Source organism: Canis lupus, chromosome X (genome assembly GCF_011100685.1).
Source record: "Canis lupus familiaris isolate Mischka breed German Shepherd chromosome X, alternate assembly UU_Cfam_GSD_1.0, whole genome shotgun sequence".
NCBI classification, from domain to species: domain Eukaryota; kingdom Metazoa; phylum Chordata; class Mammalia; order Carnivora; family Canidae; genus Canis; species Canis lupus.
In genome coordinates this window covers 55934817-55956742 of record NC_049260.1, presented here as the reverse complement: position 1 = coordinate 55956742, position 21926 = coordinate 55934817, and the positions used below count along the sequence as shown (strand labels likewise).

Below are 21926 nucleotides of genomic sequence, written 5' to 3'. Positions count from 1 at the left end.
TTTGCATTCTTCTTCATCTAGTTAATTCCTACTCTGAGTTAGCTCAGTTTCCTTCTATAAATAGTTCCCCTACCCCACTCCTATCCAACTCCCGGAAAAACACCATGGTTGCCTATCACAACACTTTCCACGTTACACTACAATCGTCTGTTAACCTGTTCTAGGTTTCCCACCAGACCGAATGCCTTGAACATCTTAGTTGCTTTTGAACTTGTGATAAATATTTGCTTAATGAGTAAATACTCTGCTTGCTAGATACCTCTAGCTAGATGTATCCAATGTACCTTAAATCTAACATGTCCAAAGACACATTCATTTTTTTCCTCCTCTCCCACCTCATCTAATACCTGCGCTTTTTCTCTTTTCTCTCTCAGTGACATTCCCATTCATTATATACCTATCTCCCACCCTAAATCCAATTGATCTATCCTTTTAATAGCTCTTAAATATGTCCCTTCCTTTCCCCCTACTTCTAACTGATCCCAGCTGAAACTCTTACCATTGCCTAGAGTTATTTATATGATGTTACTTCCTTTTCTTTGAAGTGATGATTCCCGTTACCCAAACTCCAAGTGTCTCAACACGCCATGTAAGGTCCTCTACAATATAATCCCTTGCTGCTTCTGGAGCCACAATTCCCTTCACTCTGGAACATCTTTTTTTATATTCCTGTGCCTTTGAACATACTGTTCCATCTCTAAGGGTCTCCTCACCTCTTGTCACTTTTCTACTTAGCAGACTCCTATTTCAGCCTTACTGCCAGGTCCAGTTCAAATGTTCCCTCATCTGCAAAACTTTCCCTGATCACTCCAAGCAGAGTGAGACACCCCCTTCTCAGGGGTGACTTGGCACTCTCTTTACTTAACTCCCACTACAGCACTTACCACAACTGTATGGGTAATGATTTTGTTTGTTATTAGTCGCTTCCACTAGACTGTGAGCTCCTCAAGGGCAGAATATGGTTTACTCCTCTGTGTATCCCCAAGGGCTTAGCACAGCTCAGGAAATAGTCAGTGGATGAAAATAATCTGATGCTGGGCCCTCTGATATAGAGGGGTATAGCTGGGCACTGATGCCATACCCCTGTAGCACGTTGCTGATTACCTCATATTGCTATCCTCCAAACCATGAGAAGCCTCCCCACCATCTCCCTCATAGGACATCATGCTTTCTTCATTTTCCATGCCCATCCTTGTGTTTTCCTGAAGCATGCGGGGCTGTTTGGGTCTTATCCCACTAGATCCAACATCAGAGTCACTTCCACTTTCACTCAGTTGGATAGCTGTGAAAAGAAGGAGGTCCTGAGATTAGCTGGACAGAATTAATGTCTTTGGCTTGGTCTTTCAAAACCCGTTATTGCCATACATCTATAAAGGCATCCTGCCTGGACTCCCCTCAGCTTGGAGGAGTGCCTAGGGCCAGCACTGGCAAGACCATAGCATGGAAACAGAATCCAAACAACCACTTCCTTTTCTCGTTTCAGTCCAGTCTTACTCTTTTTCCTCTATCATCTCCTATACTTTTCCCTGCCATTGCTATTAATTGACAAAATAAACTGATTAGGATCTTTCTTTTTCAATTGAAGTGTAGTTGACACACAATGTTTTATTAGTTTCAGGATTACAACATAGTGATTTGGCAATGCATATAGTATGCTATGCTCACTACAAGTGTAGCTACCATGTGTCAACATGCAATACTATTACAATATCACTGACTATATTCCACATGCTGTGCTTTTTATTCCCGAGACTTATCCACTGCATAACTGGAGGCCTGTATCTCCCTCTCCCCTTCACACCCATTTGCCCATTCCCCCACCCCACTGTACTCTAGCAACCATCAGTTTGTTCTCTGTACTTATGGGTCTGTTTCTGCTTTGTTTGGTTGTTTTATTTTTTAGATGCCACATATGAGTGAAATCGTATGGTATTTTGTCTTTCTCTGACTTATTTTCCTTAGCATTATACCCTCTAGGTATATCCATGTTGTTGCAAATGTCAAGATCTCATTCTTTCTTACGGCAGAGTAAAGCGGGATTTTATTTCTTTATTTTCCCCTTCCCTATTACAGATATAACATTTCTTTCTCATCTTTATCATAATGAATATTCAAGTCAAAGATGCTATTTGGGCACTGCCTCTTCCACTGTCATCTTTTGCACTTCTTTGTTATATTTCTTCACCTCCTCTAAGGCTAACGAATGTACTCACCCTGTGAGTGCCCAGGACTGAGTCTACTAATGGGATTTCAAGAAAAGAGCAGCTTCTGGTAACAGCATATGTGGCCAAGAGTCATCTGTTCAGTCCTCAGGGTGCTATGGTGAGCTACCTATAACAGAAGCCCAGGAACAAGACTTACCAGAGAAAGGATTGTCTCCTTCTTCATCACTCCCAGCATCTTCTTCATCATCTTCTCCTTCAGACATAAGCAAATCCTCATACAGGACACTGGCTTGAGGCTGTTGCATACTTCCTTCCTCTTCATCTGCAAGATCACCATCTGCATCTTCACCTTCCTGAATGAGACCAGTTAGGGTCAAAGTCCCATCAATTGACCGTGTAAGAGTTCAGAAGCCACCACCAGCACCCCCCTTGCTGCCTCACAAGAAGTTAAGTAATTGTGGTGGATAGACTCGTTCAGCTGATTCCAAGGATTAAAGTCCGATTGGGCCTCACTATGGAGACCCTGGTATCACCTTGGGATTTGGCCTGCCCTGTACTAGAGGGGCTCCTATCACACAAGGGTATAATGTAACCATAAGCTTTCTGTAAGCATACTCACTGGGGCTGGAGTCTTAGGTTTCCCATCCTCCTCCTCATCATCATACCCTTCAATATCTACATCAGAGTCTTCCTCGCCCAGCCTACCTCGGCCCTGGCGCATCTGAGTAAGGAACACAAATAGCACATCATTGAGGGACGTGCCTGTAGGAGGAGTTAACCAAGGGTTCTCACCCAGGGCGGATGCTCCTCCCTGATATCCCAGCCAACCCCACAGTTAGTGGGGGCTGTTTACACAGCTCAAGGCATGTGTGCTTTTTCACATTCATTCTTTGGAAATCATTGGTAGAGGAAACCCCCCCAAAAAACTAGAAAACCCCCCACAAACCCCACAAAAACCAACAAAAAACCAACCAACCAAACAAACAAACAAAAAAACCCCAAAGAATAGGACAGTCCTTGGTCTGCTTTTGCTGTGTCATCACAAGGAGACTCTTCCTTCCTAAACCAAGATTTCCTTAGCTTCTTTTGGGGGACTCTTCAGGACAGAAAAACTCTCCTGGGTTTTTGACTCTCCAGTGGAACCCTGACTGAGATTAGATGATAGGATTTTTGGCTTCAGATCAGGAGTATCTTCTGACACCTCTAGAACAGGCCAGTTTTTAAAATTTAATTTTATAAATAATTTTAATTTAGATTATAGCATACATACAGTACAGTAGCAGGGCCAATTATTTTGAACTCTGTCTCTGAATGCAGTTGGTCTTTCCAGTAACCTGTGAGGTTGTTCTGATGCCTCATACACTTTTCATACTTGTGCCTTCCCTGAAGTCTGTTGTGCCTGACTCTGCCCATAGGGACAGACAGAAGACAATGCCAGTCATGTGACCTGCCACCAGCCCACCTTGAAATCACACTTCTAAGCCTTCATTCCCAGGGTCAAAGGGGCTTAATTATCCATGATACATGTCATATATCACCACCATTACTCCCCAACTCCCCACCAAAGCATGTTAACAATGTCACAAAGAGAAAAAGAACAGTCTACCTGTGTCACCTGCTTTTCTGGAGTGGCAGTGGGAATATCCAGGACAGACATATTGCTCTCATCTTGAAATACAGAGGCATCTCGGGACATACTGAGGGATGTGTTGGTGTCATACAAATCAGGAGGCTGTGGCACAAATGTACAACTTAGCTTCTATTTAGGAAAGGGAGCAAATACAGAACTCCCCTTTAGAGCATTCACTGCAGAAAAAAGTCATGCAGAGCAATCCATTTAAAGAGAAATGGTTTGACACAACTTGATGGACAGATTTTTAGGAATCTTAAAAATGCTTGCTCATTCTAGCAGAGAGGCATCTGATGTATATGACCAGAAGCTTGAAGCAGAAAAGCAACAAAGCTATGGGACAATTCTATGCCCTGACAGTCTTTCTGGTTAATAACCTAGTGTCTTCTAAGCCTTGTCTTATGTTTTTCAGGTCTAGGGCTTCATACCTGTGCAAAACAATCTTGATTGTTTGGTTTAGAGACATCTAATAGGAAATCGGATAAAGAAATTTCAATTCTAATAAGAGCATATAGTGGGTTAATAGTTTATGAGCTCATCAGAGGATGCTATGAGGCAAAATAGTATGGTGAAAAACACATGGGCTTTGGAATAAAAGACCCTGGGTTTGAGTCCTGGATCCACCACTTGCTAGCTGAGTAACTAACAAATTATTTAATCACTCTAAGCCTTGGTTTCCTCAAGTATAAAACATGGATGATAATGTTTGCCTCCCAAAGTTGTTGGGAGAATGAAGAGATATGTGTAAGCTCCTTAGCCCATGCCTAGTATTCAACAAATTATAGATCCCTTTCCTCTTGCCTCTTCTGAAGAGACCAGGAATTTAGCAAATGGACTTTTCAGTGACACGAGGACAGAGGGAACTGATAAATAAGCTGGAGAAGTAGGAAAGAGTTCTCTAAAACTTTGGCAGAGGGTAGAAATATTATGTAGCTATTTAAAAATAATATTTTCAAAGACTAATGAGACAAAATGTTCAAAATATAATATGAAATGAAAACAATAAGACACAAAAACATATGGACCAATTTTACTTTAAGTGTCTACATCAAAAAAAAAAAAGTGTCTACATCCCCACGTGTGTACACGCACCCACACTTCTCAGATTTGAAAGAAACACACCAAGATGTTTACAGTGGTTTGTTCTTTCTGAGTGGTGGACTTAACTCCAGGTGATGTAGTTCTCCTTTATATTTCCCAATGAACATGTTGCTTTTATCAACAAAAAAACTCCCACATATGTGTTACTTTGTGGGTTTTTTTAAATAGCAAACAAGTGGGCCACCTGGGTGGTTCAGTGGCTGAGCATCTGCCTTTGCCTCAGGGCATGATCTCGGGGTCCTGGGGTCGAGTGCTGCATCAGGCTCCTTGCATGGAGCCTACTTCTCCTCCCTCTGCCTGTGTCTCTGCCTCTCTCTCTCTGTGTCTCTCATGAATAAATAAAATAAAATCCTTAAAAAAATCAAAAGCAAGCAAGGCTGAAGAGGGTTTTGGAAAAAGAGAGGCAACAGAGAATTTAAAGCATTATAGAGTAGGTAAACTAATGGTTGAACAGAAGAAGAGAATATCAGGGAATGAGGGACTAGTGGGAAACTGCGAAGTGAGCAATTTTAATATAAAGTGTTGAGCTGAATGTATGATGTAATCCAAGCTAGGTAGAAACAGGTGAGTGAAAATACATTATTACCACCATTTAAGGCTGGAAGTAAAATATGATTACTGTTATGTTTCTCTACAACTAGAGTTATGACAGGTTAAACCTACACCAATACTCTTTAGTAACATCTGTATTTGAAAGTAGCAATGAGTGAGGGCAATCATTCAGGCGCGTCTTCCTCAGGTTAAGAGAAAATGCACTGGGTTTACTATTTCACAACGTGTATATAGGAGTGAAAGCAATGATGAGAGGGTGAACTGGAATAATGAAGAGGTGCTATCTACACCTTACTCTTCACAGGGGACCCTCTAACTGTACCGAACAGTAGCTACTGCTCAGAAGGGAGAACAGGTGCCAGGCTTTCCTTGGCCATCTGAGACAGTGTGGCAGGGGCAGGAAAGGATGGATAATAACCTTTGGGTCTAAGGTTTTGATTCATCAAAGGACTAGGTTTATGCTGTCACAGACTAGAACAAACCATATGCTGCTCAGTGGCTAGACTCTTCTGAGGAATGATGGCTAAAACCGAGGCTTTAACTTACCAGAAAGGGCCCTTGTGGGAGCTGTGGGCCTATTAGCAAAAAGGGCCTTCCTGGGCAACAGCACTCACCCGAGCCCCCGGCCCCAATCTGCCCACACACTCCAAGAGCCTTTCCTTGTTCTGGGCTTGGAAGTAGGATCTGAGGGCTCTTTCTACTTGGCCCCTCAGTAACCTAGGTTTTGGGGTGAAAGAGAGTACAAGATAGATAGGGAGAGTGCATGAATGAAATAAAAACAGCAATAATCCAACAGAGACCATACAGGTTGTGGTGTTAGTTCAGAGTAGAATGAAAAAAAAAGTTTTCCAGTGGAAATCTGGTGAATTTTGTATTGAAATATTTGGTTAAATGTGAAAGGAAGTCTGAGAACTCTAGACAATTTTCACACAGACTAAGAAACATTTACTGAATGTCTCCTACGTGCCAGGCAAATTCACTCATTTAATGTTTATAATAATCTCGAAATGTACATTTTAGAGAAAAGGAGACTAAGCAAGAGGGCTTAAGTAACTTCCCAAGTTCACAAAGCTAGCAAACAGCAGGGCTAAGATTCAAACCCAGGCCTGTTTTATTGCCAAAATTCATGTACTTCCCACTTTGCCATAGCGCTTTCAATACAGAAACCAAGCACTGGTTACATTCTGGTGAGTCCTATTCTTCCAATATGGAAACATACGCTTCTGTTCAAATATATTCAAGGGACAGAACAGAAAGATTAAGAATTTCTTATTAATCTTGCTCCCTACTCTCATGACATGTAACTTTAAGAATATTATAAATGTTACCTATCGTTATTTACAAGGAGAGGGAGTCAATCCAGGAAAATGGCTGACATCTGAGCTACATTGAGATACATCTGAGGAAATGACTAATCAGGTACCTATGAGGCACAGGAACAATATGGCGAATGTCTGTAATTGAGAATTCTCTACTCTAGGGATGTCCTAGTTCATGGGCAAGGGAACTCCAGAGACTCAAGAGGATACCTCTGGCCACAGCAGTCAGGAATCTGGTATTCCTAAATACTGCCTCAACAACTAAGACCCCACCCCGTCATTTATCCCACACCTGCTTCTTCTGGATTCAACAAGGCCACCAAGACCCATGGCCCTCACTCACCTTAGCCTTTGAGAAGACAAGAAAGCACACGAAAGGCATATGAAGAGGAAGGACAGAGAAGAAGGGTATCTCAGTAAATATATGTTGACATGTTCCCAATTTCCCAAACCAATAAGAAAACTTTAAGAGGCAGTTCCTAGTCTTTAGACTCACCTGAGGTGTATAAGGCCCTGGGGTCATTGGGTCCAAGCTTTCTAATTCTGCTTCCTCCAAAGCCGCTTCCTTAGCTGTACAAATATCCTTCTCAAGTTGAGTCAAATGTTCATCATACTGAGAAATGAAAGAAAATTAATGAATTCCCTGAACATGCACTTTAGGCAGCGGAGACATATAAAAGTAAACGAAGTAGGGTGCCTGGCTGGCTCAATAGGTAGAGCATCTGACTCTTGATCTGAGGGTCATGAGTCTGAGCCCCACATTGGGTGTGGCGCCTACTTAATAGATAAAATAGTAAATAAGGTAGACTAAAATCCTTTTCTTCATGGAACTTCTTTTAATGGCAGGTCACATATGATAACTAAAGTAAATAATTATATAGTTTGTTAAAAACATTTAGTGCTAGGTAGGAAAATAAAACAGGAAAGGAAATGAGGGATGTGGGGTGAGGGTAGGAGGCGGGAGGTCACATCTGAAAATCAGAGAGGCAGGGAAGGCCTCCTCACCCAAGGGAACAAAGGTATTCCAGAATACTACATCCCAAAGAGACCTTCTCTTTACCACCTACCTCAGTCAATGTCTGGTAACAGACATTTACAATCTCCTGAGCAGTCTTAGTATACTGACTTTCAGGCCCTACAAAAGAAAAGAGAAATATACCATGGCTTTTGCAGACTTCAGTTTCAGAAATTTACTTCTGCCAGCAGTAGTGTCCCATGTTATCCTAGACTCAAAAAACTATGCCTCAGCTTTATCTTGGACTCGTGCTCTACTTCTGGAGGTGGAAAAGTTCAAACGCATACAACGACAGAGACACTAATATGATGAACTTCCATGTACACATTATCCAGCTTCAATGATTGTCAATACATGGCCAATCCTGTTTCATTCACACCTCAACTTTTATACTCCTTTTAGATTATTGTGAAGCAAATTCCAGCATCACTTATTTCATTCATAAATTGTTTTAGCATGTATCTCTGAGAACTCTTCTAAAATATAACTACATATGAGGATATAATGGTACATATGTATCATTAGACATTTGTCAAAACCCACAGAATGTACAAGAATGAGCCCTAATGTAAACCACGGGCTTTGGTTTATGATGTGCCAACACAGGTTCATCAAATGTAACAAATGTACCACCCTGTAGGGGATGTTGATAATGGAGAGGCTATGCATGTGTGGAGTTAGGGGGTGTATGGGAACTCTATACCTTCCACTCAATTGTTCCCTAAACTGCTCTAAAAATTCTCTGTCTCTCTCTCTCTCTCTATATATATATCTATATATACATCTATCTATGTATCTAAACCAAACCAACTATATTATGTCTGACATAGTTAACAATAATTCTCTAATATCATTAAATAGCCAGTCAACATTTAAATTCCCCAACTGTTTTGTAAGGTTCTTCCACATTTGATTTCTTTGAATCATAATTCAAATAAATTCCACACACTGCTTTGAGATACTTTTACTACCTATTAAGTGATTCTTTTTTTTTAAGATTTTATTTATTTTTATTTATTTATTCATGAAAGACAGAGAGAGGCAGAGACATAGGCAGAGGGAGAGGGAGAAGCAGGCTCCATGCAGGGAGCCCGACGTGGGACTCGATCCTGGGACTCCAGGATCACGCCCTGGGCCGAAGGCAGAGGCCAAACCATTGAGCCACCCAGGGATCCCCCTATTAGGTGATTCTTAACTAGACTACACAGTTCCCCGTATGGTCTCTGTCATGAGTTGCATGTCAGTCAACTGGTAGCTTCTAAGTCAATCCAGTTTTGTTTGGTCCACATGAAAAATCACCTCAGCTTGCGAAGACAGACTGAGCTATACATCCATAACATTTGCACTTTTTATATGCAAATTATACCTCAATAAAAAGTTTTTAGAAAAATCTTAATTGACAACATTTAATAATTGAGAAATTTCATATAAAAACCCAAATGTCTGGCTTCTCTTAAATTAAAAAGCCGTAACTCCAAGGCATCAATCCCGCAAAGCACCAATGGGCTGGAGCTGAGTAGCAGCTGCCCCTTTTAGATAGTGTGTTCCACAGGTTACCATACTCCCTACCAGGTCTGCTTAACTCATTTTTGCCAGGACCCTGAAGGCATCTGACTTTAATATTCTTTCATATACTTACTGGTCATTCATCTGTTCATTCATTCTTCAAGCATTTGAGTACCTTCTATGTGCCAGGCAGAAATGAGTATGATACAGACCATATCCCCCAGAAGCCTATGGTCTAGGACAGTCAGACAACTAGAAACAAACAGGGCAATATAATGAAGTGGGAAAAATCATACAGGGTTCAGTAGAGGTACAGAGGAAGAAGCAGCCAATTATGGGAAGTGAGAGGGAAAAAGGAATTAGGAAAGGCTTCACAGAGGAGATGATCCCTGAATTAGACTTACTATTTACTAGGATGCAAAGGATAAAATATATAATACATGATGTGTATGTGCAACTTTCATGCTGGACCTATTCTAATTATGACAAACTATTATATGAACAAAGAAGTCTCAGTTAAAACCTAAGCTAGGACATCTGTTTCCTCAAAGACGTAATAAAAATTGTATCTTCACACAAGCTATGCCAAACACAAATAAACCAGAAAGAAGACAAAGTTGACCATCAAGATATTTAGGACATGTATAAAGACAGCCAGAGCTGGCTCACCATCAAGAACAGTGTGAATGATAAGACTGCAGCTCCAGTTTCAGAGTTCTAATCTCCTAGGGCCACCAGTAGGCTGGTCCTCAAAATAATGATGGAGACAGACTGTAAAAGTTATCAGAAAGCTTGTCCATGTTGATAGTAATGCGTGATGCTAGGGTAAAAACAGGCTGCATACAGTCTACAGGCCTTCATTTAGCCAAAACAACATCAGCTTCTTATGGTACATGGACTCTTCTATCTATGGGAACTTGCCTTGTGGCTACAATTCCAGCCTATAAAAGTGAAGAATTTAGACCTTACTCGACTTCAGTTAAAACATAAACTAACCATTTAACATCTCATTGCTCTCATTTAAAATATAGGGAAAATTTGTTTTTTTTTTGTATTTGCACAATTTTCTCTCTTAACCACTTTGAAGATGGGACCTTTTCCTTGCCCATTTTCTTTGCAACACAGAACTCTAAAGATAAACACCTGCTAATAATAACCCTAGGATATATATAAACACAGTTATTTACATAAACTGATATACCTGTCCCTGTGTTTGGATTACTAGCTGTTTGTGTCCTCAGTTTTTAACAGTCTGTGCTCTCAAGCATTATGAAGGGTTTGGCTATTTAACTCTGTTACTCTGCTATATGCAAAGTAGACCAAAGAAGGATAAAATATCTGATTTGCCCAAAGAAATGAAAACACTAATTCAATTTAGTGTCAATTAGTGTCAACACTAATTTCAAATTAGTGTTTTCAAAAGATACATGTACCCCTATGTTTTTTGCAGCATTATTTAGCCAAGATATGGAAGCAATGCTGAGTTGGTTGAGTGCCTTCAGCTCAGGTCATGATCTCAGGGTCCTGAGACTGAGTCCCTCCCCTCGTTGGGCTCCCTGTTCAGCAGGAAGGCCTGCTGCTCCCCCTCCCTCTGCCTGCTGCTCTTCCTACTTGTGCTCTCTCTAACAAATAAAATATTAAAAAAAGAGAGAGATGAATGGATATAAGATGTGGTATACACACACACACATGTGCGCATGCAGAGGAATATTACTCAGCCATTAAAAAGAATGAAATCTTGGGAACCCTGGGTGGCGCAGCAGTTTAGCGCCTGCCTTTGGCCCAGGGTGCGATCCTGGAGACCCGGGATCGAATCCCACGTCGGGCTCCTGGTGCATGGAGCCTGCTTCTCCCTCTGCCTATGTCTCTGCCTCTCTCTCTCTCTCTCTGTGACTATCATAAATAAATAAAAAAATTTTAAAAAATTAAGAAAAAAAGAATGAAATCTTGCCATTTTTGATAACAGATGGAACCAGAGGGAATAATGCTGAGTAAGTCAGACAATGGAAGACAAATACCATATGATTTCACCATGCTTGTGACTTTCTTCTCACATCACTAAAGAGGTAAATTAACTTAGAAATGACAAAAAGATTCAATAAAAATATAAATAAATGTACACCCCCCCAAAAAAACGGGGTAAAATGCTAGATGTTTTCATATCCAATAATTCTTGAATGGGGTGGTAGTAAGAGAAAGAGATCCATGAATGTCCTGAAACTGTCAACAAAATTCTGTATGTAATATACAGTTTTCTGGGTAGAATATCCATAGTTTTTCATCAGACTCTTAAAGGAGTCTATAACTACACCACTTCCACATGGAAGACCAAAATTAATTTTTGAAAGAGTAATTTTCAACACAATACAAAAATGAATATAAAAGATAAGACCATCTATGAATTATCACTGTGCCCTACAGGAGAATTAGCTACCATTTACAAAAAGAAATATTTTTCCACATATACTTTGCTTTTACTCTCTCCGTATTAAATCACAGCAATGCAATTGCAAATGTCTTGTTAAGGAAATAGATTTATACTTTGTCTCATTCCAAATAAGGATTAGCAGTAACCTACAGAATCACATAAAATTCAAATCCAAATGTCCTTAAATAGTGGTAATTCCAATGACAGCTTTGGAAAGCTGATTTTCCATCAAATCGCGAAAAATGGTTCTAGTTAGAGAGGAAAAGTAAGTGTTATTGCTATCTGACACTGCCTTATACCAGGTTGCTATATCATTATCCACTAACTCAATACAGTACATAAGAGAGCTAACAAGTTATGGACATCATATGTTCAGTCCCTATCAAATATAAGTAGAAACTGAATTCTTGAACAGAGCAAGTATTCTCATAAAAATGAAAAATCAAATGACATTTACCACTGAGCAATCTCCCTCTACTTCAGCCACAGTATTTTTTTAAAGTGGAATTCCAGTCTAGATACTTTTTGCAGAAACATTCATAATGACATTCATTTAACTTTTTTCTTTGAGTCAATATGAACAGATTTTACTTAAACAAGATCACATACATGAATGAAAAATTGTCCATAACACATTATCAAGTGAAAAAAGAAAACTGTAAAACAGAATGTAAATATATGATTTGTCAGAAAAGAAAAAGTATATCATATGTATAGAAAAAGATCCAGAATGCTTCGCACCAAACCTGACAGTGGCCACTGTGGAGACTGGGGTGGGAAAAGGAGAAAAACATAAAGATTTTTCCTTTTCCCTTAATGCAATTCTACATAGTTTGATTTTTTTTTCTGAAATGAGCATGTAATTTTTTAAGATGGAAAAATTTAGTTTCAGTTATACACCTGAATTTTACAGAAATAATTTCACTGGTAAAGATTTTTAAGTATTGATAATTCCCGATGTTGCAGAGGTTATAGGAAACAGGCATTCTCCTCACTATTCTTTTTCACTATAAATAGGTGTACAGATTTTTAGAACACAATTTTAGAACATATATCAAAATTTCCTATAAAAATACTCCTATAAGTGCACAATGATCAATGAAATATATAAATAGTGAAAAGCTGTTCACAAGGCAGCATTATAGAAATACTTGAAGTACCTACCCAACAAGGGGAGAGTTAAATAAATTAATACATCTATGCCATGTAATACATTAAAAAGGATGAGAAAGCAATATGTACTAACAATAAGACAGAATCAATAACTATGTCAATTTTCCCCAAAACTGATCTATAGGTTTACCTAAATTCTTATCAAAATCTTGGCAAGTCTTTTCTGTAGATATAAATACTCTTCTAAAATTTAAGTGGAAAGACAAAAGAATAAGAAAACAATTTATAAAAAGATAAAACGAAAGGAATCACTCTACCTGATGACAAGACTTACTATAATAGCTACAATAATTGTAGTACTGTGCAGAGGGATAGATACATAAATCAATGGAACAATTAAACCCAGAAATAGACCCATATACTCCACTGATTCTTTTTTTTAAAGATTTTATTTATTTATTCATGAGAGACATACAAAAAGGCAGAGACATAGGCTGAGGGAGAAGCTGGCTCCCTGCGGGGGAGCCTGATGTGGGACTTGACCCCAGGACCCTGGGATCACAACCTGAGCAGATGCTCAACTGCTGGGCCACCAAGATGCCCCTCAACTGATTCTTGACAAAGGTGCTCAAAGCAATTCAATGGAGAAAGGACAGCCTTCCCAAGAAATGAAATGGAACAACTGGACATCCACAGGCAAAACAAAATGAACGTCAACCGAAACCTCATACCATATACTAAAATTAATTCAAAGTGGATGTGGATTTAAATGTGAAACACTAAAACTGTAAACTTTTAGGAGAAAATATAAGAGAAAATATTTGTGAGGTTAAACAGACTTCCTAGAGATATACCAGAAGTGCACTTCATAAAAGAAAAAAATGGATAAATTGGACTTTTTCAAAATTAAACATTTCTGTTCTTCCAAAGATACTGTCAAGAGAATGAGAAGACAGATTGGGAGAAAATCTTTGTAGATTATACATCTACCCTGTCCATTCATCTCCTGATGGGCACTTTAGGTTGCTTCCATCTCTTGGCTATTATAAACAATGTTGCAATAAACATAGGGGGCCCATATTATCTTTTCAAATTAGTGTTTTCATTTTCTTTGGGTAAATACCTAGTGGTGAAATTACTGGATTCTATGGTATCTCTATTTTTAACTTTTTGAGGAACCTCCTTACTGTTTTCCACAGTGTTTACACCAATTTACATTCCCACTAATAGTGCATGAGGGTTCTTTTTTCTCCATGCTCTTGCCAACACTCAGTTATAAAATAAGTAAGTCATGGGGATAAAAAGTATAACATTGGAAATGTAGTCAATAATATTGTAATAATGTTCCATGATAGGTGGTAACTACACTTATCCTGGTGAGCACAGCATAATGTATAGTATTGGTGATTCACTATGTTATACAACTGAAGCTAATATAACACTATGTCAACTATACTTGAATACATTTTGGTTTTATTTCTAAAAATGCAAATTAAAAAAATCATACATCTAGCAAAGAACAACTACCTAAAATAACCCTCAAAACTCATTAATAAGAAGATAGCACAGGGGCACCTGGTGGCTCAGTGGTTGAGCATCTGCCTTTGGCTCAGGTAATGATCCTAGGGTCCTGGGATAGAGTCCCATATCAGGCTCCCTACAGGGAACCTGCTTGTCCCTCTGCCTATGTCTCTATCTCTCTCTCTCTGTCTCTCATGAATAAATAAATAAAATATTTTTTTAAAAAAGAAAGAAAACAGCACACACAAAAAAGAAAGCAGCACAATTAAAACTGGGGCAAAGAAATGAACAGACACCTCAACAAAGAAATTATGTGGATGGTACATAAGCATATAAAAGGATATTTAACACCAACAGCCATTAGGGAAATGAAAAGTAAAGCCACAAGGAGATAAAAGAATGTCTAAAATGAAAAAAATGATAATACTAAATACTAAAGACAAACTGGATCATTCACATACTGCTTGTAGGAATGTAAAATGGTACAGACACACTGGAAAGAGTTTGGCAGTTTCTTACAAAACATATGTTTACCATCATCCTCTTGGGCATCTATCCCTGGGAAGTGAACATTTATACTCATACAAAACCCTGTACACAAATGTTCACAGCAGCTTTTATTTACAATACAAAATACTGGAAATCTGACAGACCTCCAGCAAGTGAATGGTTAAACAAACTCTGGCACAATGAAATGCTACTCAACAATTTGAAAAAAATGAACTACTGGTACACACAACAATTTGAATAGATCTCAAGACAATTACACTTAGTGAAAAAGTCAATGTCAAAAACAGTATTATTTTTTATATTAACATGCCCAGATGCTGAGTGATGTTGAGCATCTGGGCATGTTAATATATCAGCATTGGGTAAATACAAATCAAAACCACAATGATACAAATCAAAACCTCATACTGGTCAGAATAGCTAAAATTAACAAGTCAGGAAACGACATATATTGGTGAGGATGTGATGACAGGGGAACCCTCTTATACTACTGGTGGGAATGCAAGTTGGTAAAGCCCCTCTGGAAATCAGTATGGATGTTCCTCAAAAAGTTAAAAATAGAGCTACCCTACGACTCAGCAATTGCACTTGTAGGTATTTACCCCAAAGATACTGATGTAGTGATCTGAAGGGGCACCCTCACCCCAATGTTTATAGCAGCAATGTCCACAATAACCAAACTATGGAAAGAGCCCACATGTCCATCACTAGATGAATGGATAAAGAAGATGCAGTATATATATAACACACACACACACACACACAGGAATCCTCCTCAGCCATCAAAAATGAGATCTTGCCATTTGCAACGTGGATGGAGCTACAGGGTATTATGCTAAGCAAAATAAGTCAATCAGAGAAAGACAATTATCATATGATTTCACTCACATATGGAATTTAAAAAACAAAACAGAGGAGCATAGGGGAAGGGAGGAAAAAAAACAAGACGAAATCAGAGGAGACAAACTCAGGGTTGAGGGGCAGGGGGTGGTGGTGGGACTAAATGGGTAACAGGCATTAAGAAGGACACATGATGGAATGAGCACTGGGTGTTATATACAACTGATTAATTACTGAACTCTGTCTCTGTAATAATATACTATGTGTTAATTAGTTGAATGTAAATAAAATAATAAAAAAACCCATGCTCAACTGTCAAAACTATAAAGATGAAGAACATATAAGCGGTTGCCAGGTGACAAGACAGTGGTAGGTGCATGTGGGTGGATGTGGATACAGAGAGGTAGCATCAGGGAGTTCATTTGTGGTAATAGAACAGTTCTCAAATCTTGATTGCAGTGGAGGCTACATGATGACATAAACTGCATGAAACATATACACACAAATGAATTAATTTTTTAAGTGCAAAAAAAGTATAATTTTAAATTCCTTGGCTTTCTTCAATTATTTTATTTTATTTTTTTTACAGATTTTATGTATTTACTTATGAGAGGCCCAGAGAGAGAGGCAGAGACATAGGCAGAGGGAGAAGCAGGCTCCCTCCTGGGAGCCTGATGCAGAACTTGATCCCAGGACCCTGGGATCACAAACTGAGCCAAAGGCAGATGCTCGACTGCTGAGCCACCCAGGCACTGCTAAAATTATAAATTCTGAGTGATGATCATAGTGATAATATCTGGTGATAATTGTGTGTATTAGATAGGTAAGTAAAAGAAAATAGACAACCTCAAATGGGTTCAGTAATATGTAAGAATTTAGTACATGATAAAGGTATCATTTCATGTAGTAGAAAATGACAGACTATTCCATAAATAGAATTTGGGACATTGGCTAAATCATTTGGAGGAGAAAATAAGGGGATCCCTGGGTGGCTTAGCGGTTTGGCACCTGCCTTCAGGCCAGGGCATGATCCTGGAGTCCTGGGATTGAGTCCCACGTTGGGCTTCCTGCATGGAGTCTGCTTCTCCCTCTGCCTACGTCTCTGCCTCTCTCTCTGTCTCTCATGAATAAATAAATAAAATCTTTAAAAAAAAAAGGAAGAGAAAAGAAGTTCGATATTTACCTTATTCCATAGAATCTATTTTTAAAAATCAATAAATATTCATATACATATACATTCAAATATTTAAAATATGGTAGGTATTAGAAGAGAACATAGTTGGATATCTTAGGGATAGGGGAGATCTCTTAAACAATTATACCAAAGATAGCAATCATAAATGAAAAGACAGATGATAAATACAACTACATAAAAACGAAGTTTCTCATTTGCTCTGGGTATATACCCAGTAGTGGAATTACTGCATCATATGGTATTTCTATTTTTATTTGTTGAGGAAGCTCCATACTGTTTCCACAATGACTGCACCAATTTGCATTCCCACCAAGAATGCACCAAGATGGTTCCTTTTCCTTCACATCCTCATCCATACTTGTTTCTTATGTCTTTGATTTTAGATATTCTGACAGGTGTAAGTAAGGTGATGTTTCATTGTGGTTTTGATTTGCATTTTCCTGATGATTAGTAATGTCTTTTCATGTGTCTATTGACCCAAAGAAAATGAAAATATGGATTTGAAGAAATATACGTAGCCCTATGTTTACGGCAGTATTATTTACAATAGCTAAGGTATGAAAGCAGCCCAAGTATCCATGCATAGATGGATACAAAAGACATATATATATACACAATGGAATATTACTCAGTCATGAAAACAATGAAATCTTGCCATTTACAATGGCATGGATGGAGCTATGGAGTATAATGCTAAGTGAAGCAATCAGAGAAAGACAAACACCATATGATTTCACTCTTATGTAGAATTTAGGAAACAAAACAATAAAGAAAAAGACAAACAAACAGACTCTTAAATACAGAGAGCAAACTAGTGATTGCCAGAGGAGAGGTGGGTGGGGGGATGGGTGAAGTAGATGATGGGGATTAAAGACTGCACTTATCTTGATGAGCACAGAGAAATGTATAAAACTGTTTGAATCCTACTGTTCACCTGAAACTAACAGAACATTGTTATTTTAATTATACAATTTCAAAAAGCAAGTTTCTCGGTGTCAGAAAACATTACAAACAAACTGGATGGATGGACTAACTGCTACTAGCCTATTATGAAATAGCGATTTTCAAACACTGCCCCACAAGAAGTGTGGGCCTAGGATCCCTGAGATAAGGGAAATAAAGGAGGTGGGCTCTACAATTGCCCTTAGCTTTCTACTCAACCCAAGCAAGGCACAGCAGTCTTAACAGAGCCACAGATATCAATACTGGAATTGGAGGTGAAGACTGCTGGAAATAGCAGGGTAGAACTGGAGAGGAGAGACCTCCACAGAAAAATAACCTAAGATCTGCAGAGGCTCCCTTGAGCCCCTGGCTGAATAATAAACTGTCTAGGATGAGATTCTACAAGGGGTTCTTTAACCAGAGCAACTATCAGAGCTCAAACAGGGTTGGGAGTTACTCAAATGAAAGTGGGGAAAAAATCCCTCCCAGGAGTTTTTTAGGGTTTTTTTTTTTTGGCAGTTTTCTTTTCTTTTTGTAAAGTTATATCTTATCTAGATTGTAGGGTTCCACTGAACATTCTAAAAGTTTGGGGTCTTGGGTTTAAGGATACATGATCTACCTATCCTAGGCCTACCCTGATGATGGCTTCTCATCAGAGCTGATTTTTGCTTTGAAGAGCACCAGAGGAGGAACTTGCTAGGAAATTCTTTGGGAAAAGAAATATTATGAATAGCTTGGCATCACCTACTGGTACAGACAATGTAGTTCACTTCAAACTTAACCCAACATTTAAGTACTAACTCATCTCTATCAACAACTTATGACCTTACGGTTTTATAAAGCCTGGCAAAATGTTTGGGTTGTGTTTTTTCTTTTTTTTTAAAAAAGATCTTATTTATTTATTCATGACAGACACAGAGAGAAGGCAGAGTCACTGGCAGAGGGAGAAGCAGGCTCTTCGCAAGGAGCCCGATGTGGGACTCAATCCCGGAATTCTGGGATCATGCCCTGAGCCAAAGGCAGATGCTCAATCGCAGAGCCACCCAGGCGTCCCTGGGTTGTGTTTTTCAGAAGGGATTTCTTGATTTATATGTCTCTCTCCTGTCACAAACACAGAATGTTCTATGCCTTCTGAGGCTACTGCAAAGAGCTCCAATTCCAAATTCTGGGTTTCCCTGGTTATTAATGCTCCTTTCAAATGTGACTTTAACATGGAGAGAGGCTCTGAGATTGATTCAGTACCTATGTGGTGGGCAGGAGGCATAAGGGCTTGAACTCTATTAGTGTGCAGGCCATCACCACCATGTAAGTACAAGACAGTCCTCTGACATGTCCTGCACCCTTCCAGGTACACTTTTACATGGAGTATTACTTATCTTCCACTTATTGCCTAATGACCCTAGTCTCAGTGCTAGCATTCTGGCTACATACTGTAAATACACATACACACACACACACACACACACACACACACGATAATATAGGATAAGTTGATGGAGTTACATAAAATGCTACAGGAATATGTTTATATGTAGTGTGATACTATGTGGGAAGGCTCTGAATGGAAAGAGTCAAGATAATGTTAACTAGATATACTATTCTACTAACTTTGGTTAGTAAAATTTTTTGTTTTTTTTGTTTTTTTAATTTTTATTTATTTATGATAGTCACACACAGAGAGAGAGAGAGAGAGAGAGAGAGAGAGGCAGAGACATAGGCAGAGGGAGAAGCAGGCTCCATGCACCGGGAGCCCGACGTGGGATTCGATCCCGGGTCTCCAGGATCGCGCCCTGGGCCAAAGGCAGGTGCTAAACCACTGCGCCACCCAGGGATCCCTGGTTAGTAAAATTTTTTGAAATAAAAATTTTATAGTAGGGAATAAACCCTATGTGAACTCTATCACTATTAATTAAAAACAGAGCATGAAAAAAAAAAAAACAGAGCATGTTCAAATATGACCAAATCGGGGTGCGTGGGTGGCACGGTGGTTGAGCGTCTGCCTTTGGCTCAGGGTGTGATCCCAGGGTCCTGGGATTGAGTCCTGCATCAAGCTGTGGGGAGCTTCCTTCCTGCTTCTCCTTCTGCCTATGTCTCTGCCTTTCTCTGCGTGTCTCATGAATAAATAAATAAAACCTTTAAAAAGAACAAACAAATCTGACCAAATCAACAAAATTTTATACAGAATTTTACACATGGTACCTGATAGTAGGAAACATCTCATTTGTGGCCTTCAACTCCAAGACTGATGTCCTTTTAGTATAAAAGATGTCACATCTTGTATCCTATGATACTACGAACCATTACAGCTCTAGTCAGAAGTTTCTTCTACTCTCATCAACTTGTTTAGGAGGGGGAAAAGTCAGCCTTCTAAGCTGTCCACTGTTGCTACCAAATCATTATTTACTCCCCACCTTGGGAAAAAAAAAACCTATTTTGAGACTTGTTCTCTACTGTGCCAGAGGTTGAAAACCAGCTGTCTTGGAGCCAGACGTGGCCTGCAGATAGAGGTTTTCTGATTGGCCCACAGAATTTTTAAAAAATTTTAAATTTGCAAATATGTAAAAATTGGGAAATGTCACACACAAAAACCCACATTTTCAGCTTCTCTTGAAAAATTGAAACTAGCTAGCAACACTATACTCATTTCCTTAGGGCAATGATCACATGAAGAAAATGACTCTTTAGATGGAATAGTACTCTTTTATTTTTTTTATTTTTTTTTAAAGATTTTATTTATTTATTTATTTATTTATTTATTTATTCATTCATTCATTCATTCATTCATTCATTCATGAAAGACTGAGAGACAGAGAGAGCCAGAAACAAAGGCAGAGGGAGAAGCAGGCTCCATGCACCGGGAGCCCGATGTGGGATTCGATCCCGGGTCTCCAGGATCGCGCCCTGGGCCAAAGGCAGGCGCCAAACCTCTGCGCCACCCAGGGATCCCTAGTACTCTTTTAATACAATCCACACTGGGCTCACTTCACTCATTTCTATTACTTGCCTGGCCCCTGCAAGCCACCTGAGTTTGAGATCTCTGCTCTTCATCTCTACTCACCATTATGAACCTACTCACATTCACCAAGGGCCTACACACCTGGCAGAGTCATTCTCTTGGCTCCAAATCCCTACCTATCATGGTGGGTTACTCTAATGCTCACATGTACCACCGAACCAAAATCCTTGCTAATTTCATGCCAACAGTTTGCACTTCCACTCTAGCCAAATATATCCAAGGCTCTACCCAGAATGTGGTCTTTAAGTGAAAACAGATTGACTTCTGAAAGTTTCAATTCCAATAACCTACATTTTAAAAAGATGTGATTTGACGGAGAGAGAGTGAGAGAGTACAGGCAGGGGCAGAGGGAGAGGGAGAAGCAGGCACCCCCACTGAGCAGGGGGCCCTACATGGGGCTCAATCTCAGGACCCTGGGATTATGACCTGAGTCGAAAGCAGATATTTTAACTGACTGAGCCACCCAGGTGCCCCACCAATATCCTTTTTAAATTACAGCCTTCTATCTGCCCGCTTTTTTTCATTTCCTCTGACCTCAAGGAAACTTACAAGCCTAAAAGCCCACTAATTCCTATTTCCCAATCTATCAAGCTTCTCTTGGCTTTAGTTTCCTCCCTCATCACTCCCCATGCTTTAAAAAGTAAGGTAATGTGTAGTATGGTATATCTCCCTTCATTAGCAATTGTATTTGAAGATGGAGGCTGGGGGATAAAACAATTTGGGGGCACCTGGATGGCTCAGTTGGTTAAGCTCCTGATTTCGGCTCAGGTCATGATCTCAGGGTCCTGGGATCAAGTCCCATATCCAGTCCCAGCCTCCTGCCCTCAGCAAGGAGTCTGCTTGTGCCTCTCCCTCTGCCCCTCCCCCAGCTTGTGCGCATTCTCTCTCAAATAATTAAGTAAACTCTCTTTAAAAAGTGAAAATAAGGGATGCCTGGGTGGCTCAGCGGTTGAGTGTCTGCCTTTGGCTCAGGGTGTGATCCTGGAGTCCCGGGATCAAGTCCTACATCGGGCTTCGTGCATGGAGCCTTCTTCTCCCTCTGCCTGTGCCTCTGCCTTTTTTCTCTCTCTCTG

General features: G+C 39.5%; 1 protein-coding gene across 8 annotated transcripts in view; it reads right to left on the bottom strand.

Annotated features, from left to right (window-relative positions):
* TAF1 (TATA-box binding protein associated factor 1) overlaps positions 1-21926 on the bottom strand; it is a 71138-nt gene that overhangs the window by 3347 nt on the left and 45865 nt on the right. For 4 of the 8 annotated variants that reach the window (XM_038587686.1, XM_038587687.1, XM_038587690.1 and 1 more), the window contains exons 33-39: positions 7835-7902; positions 7264-7380; positions 7111-7116; positions 3772-3897; positions 2785-2886; positions 2362-2518; positions 1105-1282 (exon numbers count right to left, since the gene is read on the bottom strand). In XM_038587686.1, the coding sequence (XP_038443614.1) occupies positions 1105-1282; positions 2362-2518; positions 2785-2886; positions 3772-3897; positions 7111-7116; positions 7264-7380; positions 7835-7902 (754 nt within the window). The remainder of the gene's footprint in view (positions 1-1104; positions 1283-2361; positions 2519-2784; positions 2887-3771; positions 3898-7110; positions 7117-7263; positions 7381-7834; positions 7903-21926) is intronic. The other 4 variants (XM_038587692.1, XM_038587693.1, XM_038587688.1 and 1 more) reach the window with 3 other exon arrangements.